The sequence below is a fragment of the Glandiceps talaboti genome, chromosome 23, assembly GCF_964340395.1.
Source record: "Glandiceps talaboti chromosome 23, keGlaTala1.1, whole genome shotgun sequence".
Taxonomy (NCBI): domain Eukaryota; kingdom Metazoa; phylum Hemichordata; class Enteropneusta; family Spengelidae; genus Glandiceps; species Glandiceps talaboti.
This window is the reverse complement of record NC_135571.1, coordinates 4,749,188-4,772,923: the sequence shown is the minus strand read 5'-3', so window position 1 is coordinate 4,772,923 and position 23,736 is coordinate 4,749,188. Positions and strand designations below refer to the sequence as shown.

The 23,736-nt window shown below is 35.8% G+C and overlaps 2 protein-coding genes across 2 annotated transcripts; one reads left to right on the top strand and one right to left on the bottom strand.

Annotated features, from left to right (window-relative positions):
* Positions 1–3,426: 3,426 nt before the first annotated feature.
* On the top strand, positions 3,427–4,455 carry LOC144453176 (galanin receptor 2b-like). Its single transcript, XM_078144455.1, has one exon. The coding sequence runs from the start codon at positions 3,427–3,429 to the stop codon at positions 4,453–4,455; it is 1,029 nt and encodes a 342-aa protein (XP_078000581.1).
* Positions 4,456–8,697: 4,242 nt separating this feature from the next.
* Positions 8,698–11,078, bottom strand: LOC144453175 (uncharacterized). Its single transcript, XM_078144454.1, has 5 exons — positions 11,066–11,078; positions 10,012–10,083; positions 9,693–9,792; positions 9,350–9,377; positions 8,698–8,801 (listed from the first exon to the last, which is right to left on the bottom strand). Exons 1-5 carry the CDS (start codon positions 11,068–11,070, stop codon positions 8,698–8,700), a joined length of 309 nt encoding a protein of 102 aa, XP_078000580.1. The 5' UTR covers positions 11,071–11,078.
* Positions 11,079–23,736: the final 12,658 nt, after the last annotated feature.

Here is a 23,736-nt window from a genome sequence, read left to right as displayed (position 1 = left end):
ACAAAATAAGAGAGACAGAACGTGGTATGATTCCATAGAATTTTAGCATTGATAAATTCTCGTCTGGCGCGATTATTACTAGCATTGTTACATTTTGTCGTCTGTCTAGGTAAAAATCTTACCAGCACTGCCTCACTTTATCGTCTTGGGGGAGAAAAATCTTGCTAATATTGTTATATTTTATTGTCTGGCCTATATGGCACGCCAAAATATTACTAAAACACTGCTACATTGTAACATCTTATCACCTGGTGCGCCAAAATGTTACTAATATTGCTACATTTTATCATCTTATCGTCTGGTGCGCCCAAAATGTTACTAACACTGCTACATTTTATCACCCTATCGTCTGGTGCGCCCAAAATGTTACTAACACTGCTACATTTTATCATCTTATCGCCAGGCGCGCCAAAATGTTACTAATATTGCTACATTTTATCGTTCGGTGTGACAAATATCTTAGTTACACTTTATCGTCTGGAGCCCCATAAAATCTAACTAATATGATATTCTTGTCTGACTCCATGATACCAAAGCGAAAACTTGATGTAGTATGCGTTAATTTTGAGGTATGATAGTTTACTAAGCTATACTAAATTTTTTATATTTTCTATTTTACAGCTACTAGAAGACGAGTTGTCAAAATCGACTGGCATAAGGTAAGGGATATTTTTTAGTACAAGTATACATTGCCTGAATTTTATGTTTATTTTCATACATAAGTGAGAGAAGTTGTCTATTACAATCCCCACATACATGGAGAATATGAAAGTGTGATATTTTCTATTTGGATGTATACTCTGCACAAGTGAACTTGCATACAGCACGTTGCAGTTTCCTGTTCACTGGGTCCGTGTGATATACAATTAACTACATAGAAACCAATAGTTAGAAGCTACATTCCACTTTAAGATAGAAAGATCGCAATTTCTTGCTTCAAAAAGGCTGAAGGAAATAAATAATTTAAACCTCACGAGCGCATACCCCATCTAGGCACAGACACGCGGGTGCCTATGTGTTGATACGAATTCATTGAAATGAAATGCAGCAAGAAACTGTATTCATTCAATCTTGCTATCCTAAACTAGATTTGTATCTTAAAGCGTAGCATATACATGTTTTATTACTGGTTTCTGCGTGTCTGTATCAAACAGAGTTAGTAAACAGTAACCTGCAAGGCACTGTAAAACTTGATACAGTGTTTATACATGAGTATACTGTCTTGCAGTAGGTACTTTATAAAGACAACACGGTATTCAGACTTGCGTGGATCTCTAGACTTTGTTTACTTCTGAAAACGCATCTTCCCAGTGTGTAGCAGACATCTTCTATGTCAGCTTTGCAATTTTATTACTCGACCAGTGATCGGTTGGGGGAGAGGGATATGCCGTTCAATTTGAAGTGGTCATACGGTTGAGGATTGGGTATTTATTTTTGTATTATATAACAGTTTTATCATGACTTCCTACTCGAAAAACCCCCAATGTGAAACATATATGCTAAGTCCTTGTTTGTAACTCAATAAATTGCAAAATCATAATAAATGTTTTAAATGTTTAAATTCATAATTGTACGTACAGTAACAAACTATTTACACACTTTTTAGCTTCTTAGCTGAGTTACAAACACCCTGAGACTTGGTCAATGTTTCTTCGCATTGATTATTCAAGTAGGAAGCCACGATAAAATTGCTTTATGGATTAAAAATCCAAAATAAATAACCAATACTCATCCATATGGCCACTTTAAAGGTAATAAACACAAAACAACCCAAAGAGTAACTAGCACAAAGCGTCGTCTCGCGCAATGCATCATGGAATAGATAAATATACTGTCATTATTATCCCGCACGTCAATAAGTTGCTATGCCAACGGAAAACTATTTCTAAACTTAACTACAGGCTATAACCTTGAAAGATATGTAACGTTTGCCGAAGTTTTCTGATCCGATTGGACGACATAAATGTACTTTAGGTTGTTGACTCCCCAGGGGGAATACTCCTATCATCATTTTCTTCTTTCCTTTTAGAGACATCGTCACATTTTGCTAATACATCCGTACCTTTTGAATATTCCTGCTTTTCAACTCCCTAACCTTCAGGGAGTTTTCCTTTGAAGCATTACTATGACTGCTTACCTTACTCTAAATCTGTTCTATTATATGGTTCAGTCGAAAGCAAATCATACCATATTTGATAAAACTTCCGATTATCGGTTCACCAGGAAAATGTCAGATGATGATTTAGACGTTTACGCTTATGGAAATATCGCATTGATGGTTACCGTTTCATTTTGTATGTTTTGATAGTAGTTTGTACAATTATTTTGCCACTGGCGTTATCTGATCCCTAATGTGTTTTTTATGTGCGATTTAAATATAACACATTTTTTGTACAGAATATCACTGTCAGGTAGTTAATGTTAATAAGCTGAGATCGAGAACGCATGAATACGAAAATCCGGAAAGGTTACACGAAATTCTTTTGTATGCGTAAAGACAGAATTAACATCGTATGAACAGGGTTCATGCATTGTACTAATCCGTTTATCCCTTCCGGCTATACGTTCACGGTAGTTTTGTACTCGATTTTTTTTTCATCCAATTTGCAGGAGATATGTCCCAGAAAATAATTGAGTTTTGAAAAACTGATAAGCCGCTACGACTCAGACTGTTTTAGACCAAGGGATGCGACAAGAATGTTTACAGAACTCTCAAATACTTTCGAGTTTTTTAGGGATACATTCTTTATTGTATTCACATTCCAGGAAATAAATACATTTTCATGAACTATGAGTCCTGGATGTTGAAGGGCATCGGCACTTAGGAGTCATGAATATTCATTGTTCAACCATGAATACATTTCTGCTGACTCCCATGAGGCAATGGGGTTGTCGGTGGTCGCGAGTGGTTAAACCACTGCACTTGCCTCTTACCACTGTGGTCGGGTTCGAACCTATTCAGGGTTTGATTAAATTTACCAAGCTGTAAGTAAGAAGAGTGTTGTTCAGTTTGACTCTACAGAACAGGTTTTCCACGGTACTCCGGTTTCCTCCTGCACTAGCACTGAACCTAAGGAGTCTGTAAATGGGAATATCTCCCGTTGGTTATCCTGGCAATAAATAAATATATAAATAAATAAATGTGGCCCACAGAAAAGATAGTAGATCTATGAAAAGCAGAAGAACCAGAACCCATAGTTTATGAAAATGTCATTAAGGAGTACATTCTGTAACCTAAATTTGTGGTTGTAATGACATTATGTCTTTGTGGGGTTTTTAAAAAAAAAAAATTTGCACTAAGGTGTATGTTCTGTTTAGCTACATAGACTCGTAAAGTTGTAATTTTTTGAAATAAACTATTGTTATTATTATTATTCTTTCTTTATATTCAGGTTGCTAAGGTAACAGTAAATCCTGAAGCTGAAAATGGACACCTTGTTGCATAACACAACTACGAACTCATCCAACAATTGGTTTACGCTAGAGAGTATTCATCCTCATAAAATAATACTGCAAGCTTTCTATGGTATCATCGCATCTCTTGGTATCCTAGGCAACGTATTAGTGATATCAGTTATCGTCTGGGTACAACAATTACGAACACTTACTAATTTATTCATTTTGCATCAATCAGTAATTGATCTGATTGGATGCATATTCATAATCATATACAATGTAGCACCCTCTATACAAATGGCCTCATCCGGCCTCGGCTCTGTAATTCTTTGTAAAATTTGGCTTTCTCGTTTTGTCATGTACGTATTGTTCACAGCATCGACCTTTAACCTCGTTGCGGTCACTTTGGAAAGATATTTTGCAATATGCCAACCCCTGAGATATATTAATGCTTTTACACTGAAAAGAGCTCGCCTCATTATAATTTCTGTATGGGTAACATCCATACTTTTCCGCAGTTATGTTGCGTTTGGAACGAGGGTGATCGGCAGTTATTGCTTCCTCATGTGGCCAAATGCAACATTTCAGCATGTTTTTGGGACATTGACGTTCATCTTGGAATATTTTCTGCCTCTTGCAGTAATGTTGTTTGCCCATATCAGTATTCTGTGCACAGTAAGGGCGAGCTATTCTCAGCATGTTGCATTGCATGGCAAAAGTGATATTATGGATCCACTGGTCAAAGCACAGCACAACGTTATTAAGACCCTCATTTTGGTTTTCCTAGCTTACGTTGTCTGCTGGACACCAAATGAAATACTTTTCTTTCAGTACAATTTGGGTGGATATTTAGATTTTTCTGGTAATTTATACCATTTCAGCATGTGCTTAGTCTCATGCAATTTATGGGTCAATCCAATTATTTATGCCCTCAAATATCAACAGTTTCAGAGAGGATTAAGGAAAATGTTCCGAATTGAAAACCAGGTTGATGTCATCAGTGGTACCCATAGTAACGCCGCGGCTGTTACAATGCAACACATGAATCCTGTATTTTGAGGATTACAAGTGTCTTCATTACAAGTGTCTTCTTCTGCTTTACTACTTTAGTTAGGGAGGTTTGCAACACTGTTGCGATTGTATTGTAAAGGAACGTAAATCCATGCATGTCGTTTACATACTGCCAATTTTTACATTATTTTAAAGAACACGACAGCTATTTTTTGAGCTATTTCAAAAGCAAAACATTGTGTGTCATCATATTTTATTCATATTTGAATGAAACTGTATTAACAATCCTTAATAGAGAAATAATATACTAGTAAAATTAATACTAGCATAGATATAGTCACAAAAAACTACTAGAGAGTGCAACAACTAAATAAGCAAGTTGCACCTGTGAGTTTTATAGGAGGTACAGTTTTATACCATATGGCCATATATTGCACACATCTAAAATCATATTTCGTATTTCATAAGTTAGGTGTTCATGGCAGTGAGTTTGTGGGCTTTATTTGTTTGTAAATCGCTTTTAAAAATATATTGGAACCAGAAATAAACGCTATTATTAATATATAATTTGATTACCTCTATCAGATTTAATATTTATAGGTATTCTTATGTATGTATGTATGTATGTATGTATGTATGTATGTATGTATGTGTGTGTGTGTGTGTGTGTGTATGTATGTATGTATGTATGTATGTATGTATGTATGTATGTATGTATGTATGTATGTATGTATGTATGAGTGTGTGTGTGTGTGTGTGTATGTATGTATGTATGTATGAATGTATGTATGTATGTATGTATGTATGTATGTATGTATGTATGTATGTATGTATGTATGTATGTATGTATGAGTGTGTGTGTGTGTGTGTGTATGTATGTATGTATGTATGTGTGTGTGTGTGTGTATGTATGTATGTATGTATGTATGTATGTATGTATGTGTGTGTGCGTGCGTGCGTGCATGCATGCATGTATGTATGTATGTATGTATGTATGTGTGTGTGTGTGTGTGTATGTATGTATGTATGTATGTATGTATGTATGTATGTATGTATGTATGTATGTATGTATGCATGTGTGTGTATGTATGTATGTATGTATGTATGCATGTATGTATGTATGTATGTATGTATGTATGTATGTATGTATGTATGTATGTATGTGTGTGTGTGTGTGTATGTATGTATGTATGTATGTATGTATGTATGTATGTATGTATGTATGTATGTATGTATGTATGTATGTATGTGTCTGTTTTTAGGTTTGTCTTATTAGCATGTTTCTGTCTGCCTGTGTGAGAGAAGTTAGAAATATATTACATTTAAATATTTGATCCAATAAAATAAGATGATGATTCATCATTAATATTTACCACTAATATGAAATGTTGATCATCAAAAGGTGTTCGACAAGATGGATGTACGCATGAAATACTTTACCCACCGTTACTATTTCGTTTGATTGTAAGTACAAAATTACAGTGTCGCTAAACGTGGGTGTGTGTTTACTCAGATTGGCGTGTTCACTTGGAAATTGTAGTCGCCTCAAGCGTTGAGCTCAATTACTAGGTAATAACTTTCTAAGTATGAATATATACATCCGTGAATGACAAAGCGCATTGCATTTGATAATGTCAATATTAATATTCGTCCATTCCAGATTTAATAGGAGAAGTCGTGAACGACCAACAACCGCTGATGGGCTACGTGACGTCAATGAAGCAAGCTTTCAGCCTGCTAAGATCCACACAAACTACATTTATTTGTAGTTTGTTTCGACCTTAGTAGGCTGGAAGCTTGGTTTCCATGGTAGTAACATCACTGTATAAATAGTGTTACCAAAACCAATATTATGTGAATTTTAAAACAAAAAACATAGTTCATGAATTATGTTGACACATTTGTTTAGTTACATGTATATTGACAATTAAGGTGTTTGTATGTGCCTTCCCGTGACGACGTGCCCTCCTGCTGATTCACATACCCACTGCCCAGAAATATCCGTGTCTGTTACCCCGACAAACGATTTTTTTTTAATTTTTAATTTTTAAGACAACTCCACTATGTTTTCAGATTTGGGCAAAAAACAGTGTGTAACAGCATCCGCCAGTGATATCCGTGTTTTGGAACTCAAAAAACTAAAATGCATGCAAAGAGTATGTACGTACGTACACGCACTAACAAATATTTTAATTTATTCAGCGAGTTACAAACAATGATTTAGTATATGTTGTCTTACATTTGTTTTCATGTATAGAAAAATAGTAAAGTTTTTTGAAAATCCAAAATATCTATTTGTCATCCGCATGGTCATTTTAAGCGCGTCGTGTTTACTCAATATAACGTATATCATGATCACATATCGTAGCAAATTAGCGGTTCGCACTGAGAATTTCAATTAATTTTTTCGACGATCATCATTGCTCATTCAAATTTAAAGTTCGTCTGGATCGAGATTGTCCGAGATTGGATTCGGATTCGGGTGTAATGCTATACAGCTGCTGCTCCCTGAAAAGACACTTCCCAAACGACGCTTGAGGGCGCCCCTTAACAGCTGCGTTGCCAAGATCACTGATAATACTAGTAGTTATCATAGCACGTTCTGCTTGTTTGGCCTTCAGCATCATTAGGAATATTTCGCGGCAAATCTGCCAATCGCAAAGGTTGTATTTACAATGGGTTAGAGGGCCTCATTAGACCTCAAGCTCACTGCGGTATTCTATTTATCTTTGCGGAACTCCTTATTAAAACCTCTCCCAATGTTAACATTTTCAAAAGACGCTTGAAAACCCATATATTTCAGAGAGCTTTTTCATCTCCTTTCTAACTCTAAGTGCCACTGAACATTGTTTTCTTTGGATATTTGGCGCTATATAGATTTATTAGATAGATAGATAGATAGATAGATTACTATCAAATTATCTAAAAACCAGGATGAAAATCATTATCAAAGTCTTGATATGTTCAGTTACTAGTAATTATGCCTCTTTATTACGCAGTCCCACAAGGTCTACAGGTACATTGAATAGCATAAGAATGATACAAAATATGTTTATATGATACAGACTATGCTGATCAGTTGTACCTTGGAGTAATTATACTGTCAGTATAATTACTCCAAGGTTGTACACAGTATTGTATGGTCCCCGGGGTATTGTCATTACAGAAACAAGTAAAAATCACCGACATTTTGAGTTAATATTTTAGGAGTAGGCTGTACGAATTTCAGCAGTAAGGGGCATTTACTTCCATCAAAACTAGCAGCCTTGCCCTCGAACAGTTCTCCTCATCACAGACAATGCAGTAGAGACGCCGAAACGACACCGGGCAATTATACTAAGAATGGTGCCCTCAACGGTCGAAGCTTGATGCCCAATGCCATCGATCAGTCAATACCAAAGCACTATACCAACTTCATTAATAATCTTTTGCTACTTGAGATGGATGTTGTCATCTGCAATTTGCATATGATTAGAAATTAAGATCTATTTGAGTATGCATTAATTAAAAATGCAATTTAATTACTCATGGGCATTCTAGTCATATATTTTCTAATGTGTCGACTTGATTAAAACACAATTTAATTAATACTGAGCGATGGTAAGTTCCATGAGCCATACTTGTTCTTATCGCAAAACCAAACTATACCTATATATATACAGCTAGGTATATCATGATATGACATAATAACTGCCGTCGTTTTGGCTATTCCCACTAAAGTAGCAGCCGTGGGTATTTAGGCCAAAGATCGACATGTTTGTCTTCTAAAATCACGAACATACCATCCATATTGACATATAAGTTACTCACCTGCATTTTGGGCTGGGCGCAGACCTTTAGTACTGTACGTCATTGCCACGCATGCGCTCCAAGAGAAAGTCTCGAGCATTTGGCTCAACGTTATTGAAGCGCACACGGTGAGGAATTTGCCACAAGTGAACCAAAATGATCAAACATAGCATGCTAGATATTTGGCTCACAGCCACGAATGACAAAAATCTCACTAACAGTTGCTCGCACAGGACTGAAATTTTGCACAGCTAATTTCTCTTGTGTGAGAAGGCTTTAGTCACATGATCCATACAGTTCTTGTTAAATGCAATATAATTATTACTGGACGTTCCATCAACATCATTTGTCAATTTAATTAAAAATGTACTTTAATTACTTTTGGGGATTTTGTCCATATTTTGTTTTATTCTTTCAGCAAAACCCAACTATTAATGAAGTAACATCGTCTGGCATTGAGGGTATACAAAAGGTGCCAACCATTTGTGACCAAGTCACTTTCTACAAGGTATACTCATCAACTAAATTATTCACTATCTGTGAATTGTATTGTGATCCTGTAGCATTCTGTGACTGTTGTACAGGTGGTCTATGGTAGATAATGTCTAATTAATTGATAATAAGAAGTATATGATAAATGAAAGGTTTTACATTGCTGGGGCTCTAGGTCCTGACTGAGTTTAATGTGAAGTGATTTATGTTCTGAAAGTTTTTGTCTCATCTAGTAAACTTCTTCAGGATATTACATAATCAAAAACAAAAGATTCAAGTGTGATTAATGAAGTCAACACATCAATTAAATTAAATAAATAAAATAAATCACATATGTTACAGTAGGTTATTTTACTGCAGAACCATGTATATTCCATGATCCTAGAAACAGATGTACCCCACATCTATAATGAAAATATCGAAAAATATCGAAAAAGTGTCATGGTACGACCAAAAAATACACTGAAAGGCGTAATTTTCAGACCTTAGACCTTTACTTTATCAAACATGGACTGATCTAAACGGTTTTTTTTTAAGTTAATTAGTTAGTGATGCATTACAAGTCACAATCTGACTAAAATCTGATGAAGATCAGAACTTGGTGCGATTTCTTTACTTACTTCCTACTTTTATTGACATTCGTTCCATGAGTGCCCCATACCTACATCTGACACAATACTGTAGGTGTTCTAGAGAAAACAAGAGTACTGAGTGAATTTACTCAACAAATGAGAATGTATGATACGCCAAAACATATGAGTACAGTACATCAGGATGCTCGTGTTGGTTGTAAGATGGATTCTGATTTCATTCTGAAGTATGAAATGATTATGTGGTACGAAAACATATACGGTATTGTGTCAGATGTAGGCATCCAGCACTCACAGAACAAAACAAGAACAAATAACAATAAAAGTAGGAGGTAAATAAAGAAATCACACTAAGTCCCAACATCAGATTTTAATCAGATTTTATAATTCACAAATGGATACAATATAATTTACCTTTTCAGTGGGGCCTGGTACAGCCTTCAACCCTGAGCATGCACTTTCTCCATTAGCCCTATCTTCACTGTCTAATAAGTGTACAATATGCATAATGTCCCTGAGTGAAAACAGGAAAGGGGTATTAAAATTCTGGCTCACATAAAATATTCAAGATCTGAAATGAACATTTCAGATACATGACACATAAGTTGATAAACTTCTCCACATTTCTATAGAATTTTTTTTTTTTACTTGTGTGTGATACAAATAAACATGTGTAAATACACATGTATATATATGTATACATATTAAACTATACATATCTCACATAAAGTACCTTTTTTGCAATCTCTTGATCAGACGGTACATTGTTGTCAACTTTCTCTGCTTCACTGTCTGATAGAGTAGCCTGCAAGGAATGAATCAGTGTAAATATTAAATCCACTCTCAAGTTAAAAACTACAAATATATTATGCAACTGACAATTTCAGGGTAAAAGACTATTCCTCTGAGATTTAGAATGCATTTGTTTTTAATATATCAATAAAATATTACTTGTCACTACATACTTTAAGATGACTGGCAAATATTGTGAGTATATATAAATTGTTAACACCACTTCCTAGATACTGTTGTTGCGTCAGATCTTAAATTATCAATAGTTCGAAACTATAATGTTCTTCTACTATTAGTACATGATGTAGATTGAAACTATATTGATTACAGTTATTTACCCAGAAGCGAGCCAAAGCTATTAAATGAACTATCAAGATCAGTGAGCCAGACACCAACAAGATGATACACAGTAACACAAGCATCACTGGTACTTACATTGTGTGGGCTCGGTATTTTGTTAATGGTGTAAAAAGTAGTAGTAGCATGCATACTACGACTGTTTCAATAGACACATGGTAGACTTGTAGAATTGTTGATCTGCTCTCTCTCCCTCTCCCTCCCTCTCTCTCCCCCTCTCCCTCCGTAACCCCCCCCCCGGGCTCTCCCACCCCTCTCTCTCTCTCTCTCTCTCTCTCTCTCTCTCTCCCTCTCTCTCTCTCTCCCTCCCTCCCTCCCTCCCTCCCTCCCTCTCTCTCTCTCTCTCTCTCTCTCTCTCTCTCTCTCTCTCTCTCTCTCTCTCTCTCTCTCTCTCTCTCTCTCTCTCTCTCTCTCTCTCTCTCTCTCTCTCTCTCTCTCTCTCTCTCTCTCTCTCTCTCTCCTCTCTCTCTCTCTCTCTCCCTCCCTCCCTCCCTCCCTCCCCCATATATTGTTGTTTGCATTTTTCCAAAAAAATAACAATTATGAAATCAGAGACTATTTTACAATGATGAAACCAAACTGAAACAGACACCGTAGTAAGATACTATGGACATGAACTGTCTCGTAAACCAACTTACCTCATAACTAGATCTATTTTACGGCCGGTTACAGACGCGTTACGGCATTGCAAACACCTCTTCAGTTGAAGAACAGTACATACCTCAAAAGGGCAGTCAATTACAGCGCCAGGTATGTTATTTTTTTCAACAGAATCCATCTGCTACGCAAGCTAGGCCAGTCAACATTGTAAACAACCGCCGGGCAATATGTATCGTCTGCAGTATCGTCTGCGTGCGTCGTCTGTGATGCGCAAACCATAACAAGTCCCATAGTTCAGCGCGCAAGGAGAATCTCGCGCATGCGTATTTTGGTTTGCAAGTTAATTGATGTATCGATCGACTTCATTAAAAATGAAATTTAATTAACTTTCGTTCCATCTACCATTTTGTTCTTATTGACAACGTTCACATTACCAGAGTCGTTTCTAGTCCAACGTAAGTCGTAATTTCAAAAATAATAAAAAGCAGGGTTTTTTATGCTCTGAGGCCTAAACAATTGTTTGGTTCCGGTTACCTGACCACTCCTAGTTTTTCACGCCGACCGTAAACTTGTTTACGTATTTGAGAAAAAAATAATAAAATTGTGTTGTTCCGATTACGTTCAATGTTAGAATAAAATACGCATTAATTAAAAGGTGCAATTTAATTAACTACCACGTTGTGCCAGGCTTGTTGTTTTGTCACGGTTGTTATTAATTAAAAAGCGTCGATTGAGGTCAACCATGTTCAAGTTACACCGCATATGTTTTCAGGTATTTCAATTATCGAAAACAAAACTGAAAAATGCATTCATACAGCTCCTACAAAGTTTTTCCAAACTGTGTATTGGCGATACTTTAGAGGGCGCTATTACAGTCAATGAAAAAAAAATCAACTTGAAAGCGTAGAGAGATGGTTTGTCTCTTATACGAGTGCAGGGATTGTACATCGTCGGGGGAGTATAAACATAACTGTACGTGTGTCGTATATATCTGAGTAATGGGTAGAACTTGTACAGCGCCCTCATTCTAATTTGGATAAACATTTTGTAGAACCCGTGAACTATTACAGCTCATTTCATGGTAGAGTTCACTAGCTCTGTTTGATACAACCAAAATAATAAGTATCTGACTACATTCTGCAGTTTTTTGTAATGTCGTGCTATATTTTGTCTACATAAAATAAAGTGTAATGCAACTAGACACAGACACGCATTGCGCCAATGTTTTGATGATATTAGACAAAATGTCGCAAGAAACTGTATTCATTCAATCTTGCAATTTTAAAGTTTAGCATGTGCTGTTTTAATTGTCCTCTACGTGGGTGCATCAAAAAGAAGCAGTGAAGAGCAACATGAAAGGGGTTCTATTTTAATTATGCATACAGTTGGGAGTTTGCATATCTAAGGGAAAAAAGAGTTAGTTAACACAATAAGCAGATGCGATTTGTGGACGTCAATCATCAAGCTGTGGACGGGAAGACTAGATTTACTTGTAACAAATATGACCTGATATGTTTGTGAAACGCTGTTGATCGGCTTACTGTGCAGTTTATCGATATTTAATGGTCAAACGGGGAAGTAATCACTCGCACTGCTGTTCCAATCGTCAGTCTGTTCCATTTAAGACTATAACGTTGAATTAGCCGACCAACTAGTTTCTTCTCAAACCATCTCTTCTACAAGGTACCGTACCGACTTGGATTGTGTTGAGTAGAACTCACAATTCACGAAACATACGTATCTGGTTCAACAAACGCCAAGCTAACCACTTGGTTGATTTTATTGCATGTCTAATCTCCGACTCCGTTCCTCCCTAGATGGGCTAAAAACCCAACTTAAATACATTCATTTTCAAAGTTTACACAAATCTCTATTCTTAGAGTATGACGTATTCTTAAGTCTTATGAAAGACATCATCCGAGATCTAATATCCAATCACCCTCTCTAGATTAGTAATAAAAGTTAATATCTCAAAGACCACAAAATAGTTGTGTAATATTATAATTATACTTCTACAAAACAATGAAGTCATATAATGAAGTTCTAAAACCAACACATCATGTCATATGAAAACTTGTTGACAGTTCAATCGTACCTGGTACAAACTAATCCGAAACACCCATTGTTGAGATGTCAAAGACCTATGTTGTTTGGCGTAACAGAATGTCACTGTATGTACAAAGTTTAAATGCTTTTGACTTCAAGTTAGAGTTCATGATGAAAATTTACCAAAATATCCTGAATGGATAAATTTAGGTCTGTGACTCGTTACATTTGCAATGGAGCGTGTGCACGCAAACTTCAAATTTCATGTACAGGTGGTAGTGACAGATTGCATGTTGAATCAGTTTGTAATTTGAATGATTAATTTGAATAATTAATGAGCTTCGGTTTTTAGACAATATTTTAAGAATACACAAGTTTTGAATTTCAAATAAGTTGGTACATTCATTTGTGATAACGAAGCAGATGTACTCGTGTTCCATAAAGTTTGATGGTGAAGCTTTCAACTTTAATGAGTAATTTGTATAATTAATAATTTTTAGAATTGAAGAATGTAAGCGTCAAATTTCAGATAACTTGATACATACATGGGGTACAAGAACACAAAGTATAAATTTCCCAATAGCTTATTGTTGTATCTTTTAGTAGTTATCATGTTTTATTTTCCTAAATGATTACATTTGGCAATCAGGCTTCAAATTTCATATAATTTGACACATACATAGTAGCGGGTTGTCAAAATTTTTAATTTTAAATGAAGCATTTACATAATTAATGACATTTTAAAATTAAGATATACACGATGTGTGTTAGCTCAGTATTTCGAATTCTGATACTGCCGGCTTGTTTGTTTACCCTTATGAAAGGCATTCAGTCTATCTGGTAAGGGTGAACTTAGTATCTCATCCCAAGTTTTCAATAGATAGATAGGTTGGATGAAATGACATTTTTCTTTCGTTACAACGCTATTGTTTGTGAATGGTCGGTTAATATCTGCAACCACTTGATCACAGGAAAAAAATGAACTGTTAATTTGTGTATCTTTTCAGTCGCAATTTCTATTGCATTTTTGGATATTTGTCAGGCTTATCTTAATCATGCGGCACAAAGCTGTAAAAAATAACCCCATGTTTCAAAACCTCCAAAATGCATTTTTGCTATTCTTTAATGCCATTTTTAAAATGGGATAGAGAACACAAACAAAGAAAAGTTGTTTATATCAAAACATAAGATTGTGTTGATATTACAAGTTTCTATTTCCGTTAGCCCTGTGACAAGTGTAGGCATTGTTTGTACAACACAACTAGCCATTAAAGAGTGAATACAAGATTGCTGTGGTGCTGCTAAAAATGATTTGATTATATTAATTGAATTTACGCCCCAGCCCCGATATCAAATGGTTCACCCCTCAGACCATCTGGTAGGTGTGTCAACGAGGAACATATATACCGAAGTGGCAATAAGTCGATTAGTTTTACTGATGTCTGTACAATAAATTTTGGCCAATCGATAATCGCAAATCACAATAAAATCGTTCTAAGCTTGCACAAGCTGAGACTCGTATTTCAAGCGAGCAATTGACTATAATAATAATAATAATAATGGTTATTGACTTTAATAATAATGTCCGCATATAATAATAATGTCAATTACGACAAAATGTCCGGTAATATACTAGTATTTAGAAAATTAAGTAAGCACTTATTATATCTGTGCTTTTTTTACAATAGCAAAAACAAGTGTCAATGACACCGTACTTTGAAAATATTTGAAAAAAACTACACGATATCTCTACCATAATTTGAAAATCTTAAATTCTTATTTTAAAAAATCGTCATTTTGAATCAAATGTCATCTTGAACAAATCAAAGCGTTATGACTACTCTATTTCTCCATCAACTACCTTGAAGGAACGTCATTGAAAGTGATATAGCTTAGATCGCCCTCAAACAGTTAACCCGATTGGCTGCCATCTACAACTCAATGACCAATTGGGTTAGGGTGAGTTCATATATATCTTCGAAGATTTGCAGTTTATGTCTTTTCATATTACTTCATCGTAGGTGATTACATAAGCACACCGTTGATTCTTTATTGGATTTCGAAGATACCTGAGAGAGAGAAAAGGTACGAGGTCTCAAAGCATTTGTTTGAATTAGATATACAAGGTCATGCAACGTTTAAATGTGTACCAGGTGTATTAGTCACACACACACACACACACACACACACACACACACACACACATACACACACACATACGCACACACACAAACACACACACACATACCTACCTACCTACATACATACACACACACACGCACACATACATACATACATACATACATACATACATACATACATACATACATACATACGCACGCACGCACATACGCACGCACGCACGCACGCACACACACACATACACATAGTAATATAATGAAGTACAACTCTAGAGTTACAATACCTTGCATCCTTCCGTCTCCCAATTTCGATCACGTTTGTCATAATACCAGCATTTATGTTGAATCAAAGATAGAGTGAATGTCAGTGTATCGAAATCTGCCAAAAGAAGGAAAAACTATCATGTCACAAAACAAAGCAACTCCATTTTGAAATATAACACTCAATTTTACACTACATGGGTAAGTTTAATCTAGAGACTATCCATTACTTTGTCTCTCCTTCAACGTCTAGTGAAATGAATAGATCTAAAATCCATATACCACCAACAGCGCTAGCATTAAATCATATAAAGTCATGACGTCGCACCCTCACGTGACTTATTTTCAGACTGGAGGTGGTTGTTGTTGTTGTTGTTGTTGTTGTTGTTGTAGTTGTTGTTGTTGTTGTTGTTGTTGCTGTTGTTGTTGCTGTTGTTGTTGTTGTTGTTGTACACGTTATTTGCATGTCAAACACGATTGCACTAATTGGATATTAGTGAACACCTGAGTGAAATAAGTTGCCAATTACAAGTACCTGTCAATGTGTGATAGATTGTTCACTTGTTAGTATGTTGTCTAGCTGGCTGTCTAGATTACACCCATTTCACTAGACGTGGAAAGAGAGTCAAAGCCATGGATAGCCTCTAGACTAGGGTTTAGTGACATTTTCTATACATTTGTTATGTCAAGTAATTTGTACTTCCCAATGGTACGATTTAAAGTCTACCTAACTACCTACCTACCTACCAGAGCTACCTACCTACCTACCTATGAGAGCACAGTAGATGTCTATTACCCGGAAAGTTGTTGTGCAACAATTATCTTTCGAAGCTTCGAGCCAAGGGTAGCTACATAACAACACAGGGGGTAATGTGACATCTAATAGTGATTGATAATAAGGCCTGGGAATACTACGATAATGGTGCCCTAGGAAAATAGAAAAAAATAGTGCCAGCAGTATGCAAATTGAGGCTATATGAGACGATCTAAGCCAATCACTGAAGACTGTACAAAAACGATGTGTTATACGCATATGAATATGTACACGTGAAAAGTAAATGTTCTTTATGTTAACGTACCTGTAGGAAGTGAAAATTGAAAGATGTAATTGCCAACATGGATTATTTCGTCATCAGGAATAAAAGTCGTTGAATATGTTCCGTTCAATGTCAACATTGTAGTGTACTGGTAACTGTGTCCAAACTCTACAGTATCATTAATGAGTCTCTGAATGTACATATGAAGTGAAGTGTTCCAAAACACAGGCTGTGAACAGCTCAGCAGGATAGTTACTGCCCTGGGTATTTCTGAGACCTATATAAAGAAAGCATCATATAAAGTTTAAGTGAAAGGGTGGGAGGGGGGGGGGGGGTCATGCAATGGGAACAAAAGTCGTCTGGCTCTACAAGAGTCTTAGCAACATTGCTACATTGTATCACGTGACTCATCATTTGCCTCATGAGATTCAGCACACATGCATAATCATGTATTAGAGCAACAGAAACATTTACATCTGTAAAGTACTTACTACCTTCAATCATGAATATTTAAAACTTATGCATGTTTACTGATTCCCTGGCCCACTGCTAGGAATAATAAAATGTACAGCAACTTCAATGTGGCGTTTCTTGGCAATATTTATGGGATGTGCAATCGGGAAAAGACTTTTCAGAAACCAAAGTTGATTTTCTGTGGTGGTTTTCCTCTTTAATTATTTTTCCCTGATTTTTATTTACTGAGTAGATAAACCATAATCTAAATATTTGCAGCTGATCAAACTATAGAATGAAAGATTTGTTGTGGAACGCCCTCAACGACGAATCTCCTTGATATTACCTTTATTTCCCATCCGTAATGATTAAGGCGGTCCTCAGCATGGTAGTACGCAGAAAGTGTGGCACTGGGTCCATCATGCGCATGTTTAGTGGGGACCCAGATCTCAAAATCTTCTGTTGTCTTGTTTACTGAAATGAAAAATGAACGTAACTGTTCTTTGTACCATGGTAAGTCTAACAAACAAACAAACAAACAAACAAACAAACAAACAAACAAACAAACAAAACATTCAATCAATCAATCAACACTGATGTCTTTTCATGGAATAATCCAAAGTAACCCTTTAAAACTGTTATATTCATATAGTGAAGCACATCAGGTGTCACAGTTTACCTCGTTTTTATGGTGCAGACAAAGACGTAATTTTAATTGCATAACAGTAAATAATGCCGATACTTTGTTCAAGAAATCAAGACATTTTGGGTCACCATACACAATTTGGGGTCACAATACATAATTTGGGGTCACCATACATAATTTGGGGTCACCATACATAATTTGGGGTCACCAAACATAATTTTGGGTCACCATACATAATTTGGGGTCACCATACATAATTTGGGGTCACCATACATAATTTGGGGTCACCATACATAATTTGGGGGTCACAATACATAATTTGGGGTCACCATACATAATTTGGGGTCACCATACATAATTTGGGGTCACATTACATAATTTGGGGTCACAATATATAATTTGGGGTCACCATACATAATTTGGGGTCACCATACATAATTTGGAGTCACCATGCATAATTTGGGGTCACAATACATAATTTGGGGTCACCATACATAATTTGGGGTCACAATACATAATTTGGGGTCACCACACATAATTTGGGGTCACCATACATAATTTGGAAATAATGGTAAACAACTATATATGAATACTACTATGGCCTCGGTATACGATTTAACTCTATGTAATACCAAAGGATGTTTTATTTCTTTGCAGACATGAGAAGGAAACCCTAAATATTCTAAAAGGAGTGAGTTTTTATAAAGATACCTTTGATTTTCGGGGAAACTTGTCATTTTTTAAAGTTTCTTTAATTGTTTAAAGTCTCTTGTATTTTCAGTTTTTAGAACGTCTGTTATGTTCTCAGTTTTTAGAACCTCTTTCATGTACTTTTTTTTAAATATAAATCTGTCTCGTGTGCTTAATTTGCAAGAACTTCTATGTACGATCAAAGCATCCATTTTGTATAATATATATGTCAATATAATGTTCTTGCATTTGCTGACCCGGTGGTAACTCTGCCATTGGGAAGGGAGAAAGTGAGAATACACGGAACACGTTTCCATGTGAGAAATGAAGGTCGAATGTGTACCTTGTAACATGTTTTCATACCTACCTTTCAGCTCTCGACCGGTGTTATCCGTGAATGACAAGTGAAGTATATCACCATTAAAGCCATTGTTACCATAATCCTTTAAAAGATAACCATATATACCGCCAACATGGAATATCTACAATGGAAATAAATTTGTCGCTCAGACTTTTTGAAATAGGAAGTGTTTTCATTTCCTTTAATTTCTGATATATCAATTCCTTGTTTGTTTATTTTGCTATGTTGTTGTGATGTTTCAATAGCTGTATTTATATTTACGCTACGTATTTGAAAGAAACAGCGATAAGTCAAGTCAGTGTAGACGGGCATTTACATATTACGGGTAGATTCGTCGCACATGGCTTGGTTGTATAATAATTCCACCACATGCAAGCCAAGTTGTAGGCTTTCGAACAGACAATATGATATTTATACGCAAATTGTTCTACGTAAAGACAACGCTTGTTTACGTCATTTTTTCTGCTCTTTAGTAATACATGTCTATTCATGCACTGGAGCGTAACGTTATAGGTCAACGGTCGGACAGTCAAGTACATCAAATATTATTTTAAAACAAATTTAGGTGAGTTGCAAAAACGCAGAAACGTTTCTTAGTTATACAAATGTCATTAAAATGTAAAAATTGCAGTAGATTGGTTACGCGTGTGCTATAATTTATATTAAGAGGTTTAAAGGCCAGGGTTTCAATCCCAGATTCTTGCATTAGTGTACGTGACCTTATCACTGGTGCCATGAAGATTACAAAGATTATTTTTATTTAGTTCTGGACCAACATTTTCTAAAGTTCTCTGTTTTTCACACCTAAATTTTAATCGTTTTGCTAAGTGGGCCTTTAAAAGTGATTTCAAATTATAGACAATTACATGTTATTCAAACAATACGACCAAGAAGGTTTATCTGATGCAGCCATGAAGAAGGTTTAGAAGACCCACACTGCTTTTATATGCGATACATCAGACGAATAGGCATACCCCTAGGTACGCATCCATGTTCCCCTTCCAACCCTTGCTAGGCTTAACTTCTCTTATCTTGCTCTCATTCACCTGTGAAATCCATTGAATGATGTAGATTTGGAAAGCAAATATAAGCACATCACAATATATGAGAGTTATATGAGAAGAAAACAAAGGAAAGATGTGCATCAATAACAATTGACTTAGGGGTACTTACTATCCTGTTTAAAGAATCACTCCGTATATGATTACCAAATATGGACTCAGACGGCGGTATAAGAATACCTATCCCTTTCTCCAAACGTATGAATGTCCCACAAACATCTTTGGCTGTACTGCTCTTTACTTGTAATTCGAGTGAATAGGTTGTCAAGACAACCATCCTATTATTAGCTTCACTACCATGGATAAGGTACCTGGCGATACTTTTAAATATTTCGATGAGTGTATCTGTTATTGCTGTGGTCTCACCCCGTGTTAATCTCATCTCGTCATTCTGGCTAACTACTGTATCAAGGTCGTTGATTAAGTTTTCAATTTCATTGAGTATTTCTGTAAGGTCAAGAAAAAATAACACTGTATGGTCCTGGTACTATGGTACCTGGTGCAACATGAAAAGCAATAACACCTTCCCATAGAAACATGGCCATACCCGTATTGGTACATAAGAGAGGTTTTATCTCAGACCACTATAGTGGTCTTACGTTTTATACATGTTTTGGGTGTATTTTTCCTGTATCTCAAAGTTACACACAGTCTTCCACTTACATAAACAGACCTAAACATCTGCTGGACAAACTCAAGACTTGTGTATTTGGAGGTTGATCCTTCACGAGGGGTTCTCCTTGTAGATTTATGACAAGAAGAATAATGACCGAGCGTGAGCATGATTTAACGTCACACACTTTCCACGTGGTTCACAAGAAACACCCAATTGTAAGTTGTTTCGCACGCAGTATCAGAGTATTGGTCAAATGTTGACCAATGGGAGTTTGCAGACATGCATATCTATTGGATGAACACTAGATGGATACTTAACTGTAGGGAAAATGCACTAAGCATACATGAATGCATATTGTTCATCTAATACATATTCATAATTGCTGCCTCCAATGAAACAACCATGGATCACTGCTAAGAAAGTCACAGAACACTAAACGTGAAAAAGGGTTCAATTTGGATGTTTCTTGGAAATCCCTTGGAATGTAAAGGACGTGAAATCATGAAATGACTGTCCATAACTCATAATTTACGGAAATGCCTTCATTTCACATTTCACGAAGAGGCATTCCCCTTTAATTTCCATCTTTGATTGAATTATTAAAAAATGAATACCTTGGGATCCAGTGACTCTTTCTTCCATATTGAGATTATACTTCAAAAGGTCAGAGGTCAGATTGAGGATATATCTCATTGCATTAATTATCTATAATAAAAACAGCAGTGCGTAATTCAGATGGCTAGATATACGTGAAACAAATCTTCTTCGTTCGAAGATATAGACCCCATGGCTAACATGAAGTTAATTGGCATGGGTCTTACACTTTATTAGCAAATGTCATACATGACAATGTATATTCATCATATGAAGTTATGTTGCAACGATTTGCACGATTGATTATTGTGATCAGAACATATCAGTGGTTGATAATTACTGGCTTCTAAGTTCCCAGAAAGTGTTCTCTTTATCAAATCTATAAACTCTTTTAATATACATTTACAGGCCAATGTTTCAATCTCAGGTTCTAACTTTAGTGTTATCTGATCGGTAGAGCAATGAGGATCACATAGGATTATTCTTTTCTTCTGGAACTACTTTTTATAAATCTGCCAGACAACAGTTTTTCACATCTCAATTTTAATTCCCTTTTAAAATTTGTGACTTCAGCCACAGCACACAGCAAAAATATAAAGTTCTCCAGTCACATGTTGAACAGTTACGGTATAGACTTTGTATCATCTGTTCAGAGTGTGTTCTTGTGGTATCCTTTTGTGTGTTGTGACCATGTTTAAGTGTTGCCATGAGAGAATCTATGTAAGTTTAATAAAATTGTAATAAAGAGAAGACCTACTAAACTGCTAACACCTGAGATTAGGTAAGGTTCCTGTGACATGACATACTACTAGAAAAACGTAAAAGAGGTTGATATATGGAACGACTCACTTACAGGGGATTTCGTCTTAACTTGGAAATGCTATAAAATAATGTGTCAAGATCATTGAGACTGGTCCCAAGGTGTCATATAGAGATAGACACAATAAGGATAACACACAAACATCACTTACACAGTGTCTGCTCTGTAAACACAATAAAGATAACACACAAACATCCCTTACACAGTGTCTGGTCTGTAGACACAATAAAGGTAGCACACAAGCATCACTTACACAGTGTCTGCTCTGTAGACACAATAAAGATAACACACAAACATCCCTTACACAGTATCTGCTCTGTAGACACAATAAAGATATCACACAAACATCACTTACACAGTGTCTGCTCTGTAGACACAATAAAGATAACACACAAACATCACTTACACAGTGTCTGCTCTGTAGACACAATAAAGATATCACACAAACATCACTTACACAGTGTCTGCTCTGTAGACACAATAAAGATAACACACAAACATCCCTTACACAGTATCTGCTCTGTAGACACAATAAAGATAACACACAAACATCCCTTACACAGTGTCTGCTCTGTAGACACCATAAAGATAACACACAAACATCCCTTACACAGTGTCTGCTCTGTATTTTGTTAATGATAACATAAACAAAATATAAATGTAACAAAATTCAGAGCACAGACACATTGTGAGGGATGGTTGTGTGTTATCTTTATTGTGTAAATAGATTTTCGATGGAAACACTTTCAAGTTCATTTAGCATTACTGTATGAAGCTCAAGATTAATGCTCAGGATAAGTTTTTGAACCGAATGTTTATCTCTGCTATGTTCAAATTTAGTATATTCCTATATCACATACTTACCATTGCCTTTGTCGTCTTGGTAACTGTGTTACTCACGAATGTCGTTTCCTTTCTGATGGTAGCTAATCTATCTGTTATATAAGCCACTGCAATTAAATAACAGAACATACGATTAAATTTATAACTGGAACGTTTTTTTTTTGTTACAAAAATGTTTTGTTAGGTACGTATAATTACTTACTCGCAATATCATACAATGTAAAGAGTACTGCATCACCCGTGGGTAAACGAATTTATGTAGCTGTATACACGATAGTTGATTTTTAGGTCAACACCCAAATATCAGATCAATGGCTATAGATCGAATCGACCATTGATTAACATGTGCAATATCTAATTAATGTATTTTAACAATTTTCAGTGAATATATTGTTTATGTAATCGAAAAATGATACTCAAGTTACAACGAGTGTAGATTTAACATGGGGGCAATCAAAATCAAGCTATCGGTCAAAATTTAAACTTGTTACTACACCACCTACCGATAACATTGACTGCTACTTAAATGAAATAAATACCACAGTTGCAGCTAGTAGAGGTTTAAACGAAACTGAAGATAGATCTGAGTAAGAAGATATAGATATATTGAAGAAACCTCTTCACGCCGTATGCACTAACGGAAAAAGTTTATTATAACATTGCTTTGCTTAAGTAGAATATGGATCAGCCCTTTTAGCATGGTAATAGACCTGTCATGGTTCCAGTGTCTCAATCCACATCACGAATGTTGCCCTTGTTAGTAAAGAAATCATTCTAAATTTGACATTACCCAGCAACAGCTGAACTTAAGGTATAAGACCATAGAAGAGGTGGCATCATATTTGATGCATATCATTTGATATGCTAATGTTAAACACCATTTAAACCATACATTTTTAGAAAGCTCCCACTCTCTATGTGAAGATGCTAGACAGAAGAGGTTAGACTCTTAGATGCATTTCACGTACCTCTGCTCTCACATATGTAATAAAAGTATACCCTGCTACAGAGTCTGGCCCTCCATTCACATGTGTTAGTATTTGGCTTACACCTGTCAAAACACAAATTTTAATGACAATGTACGTTGTTTTATTTACAATAATATCTTATTTTATATTAAAACTGTGACACTTGTAGTTT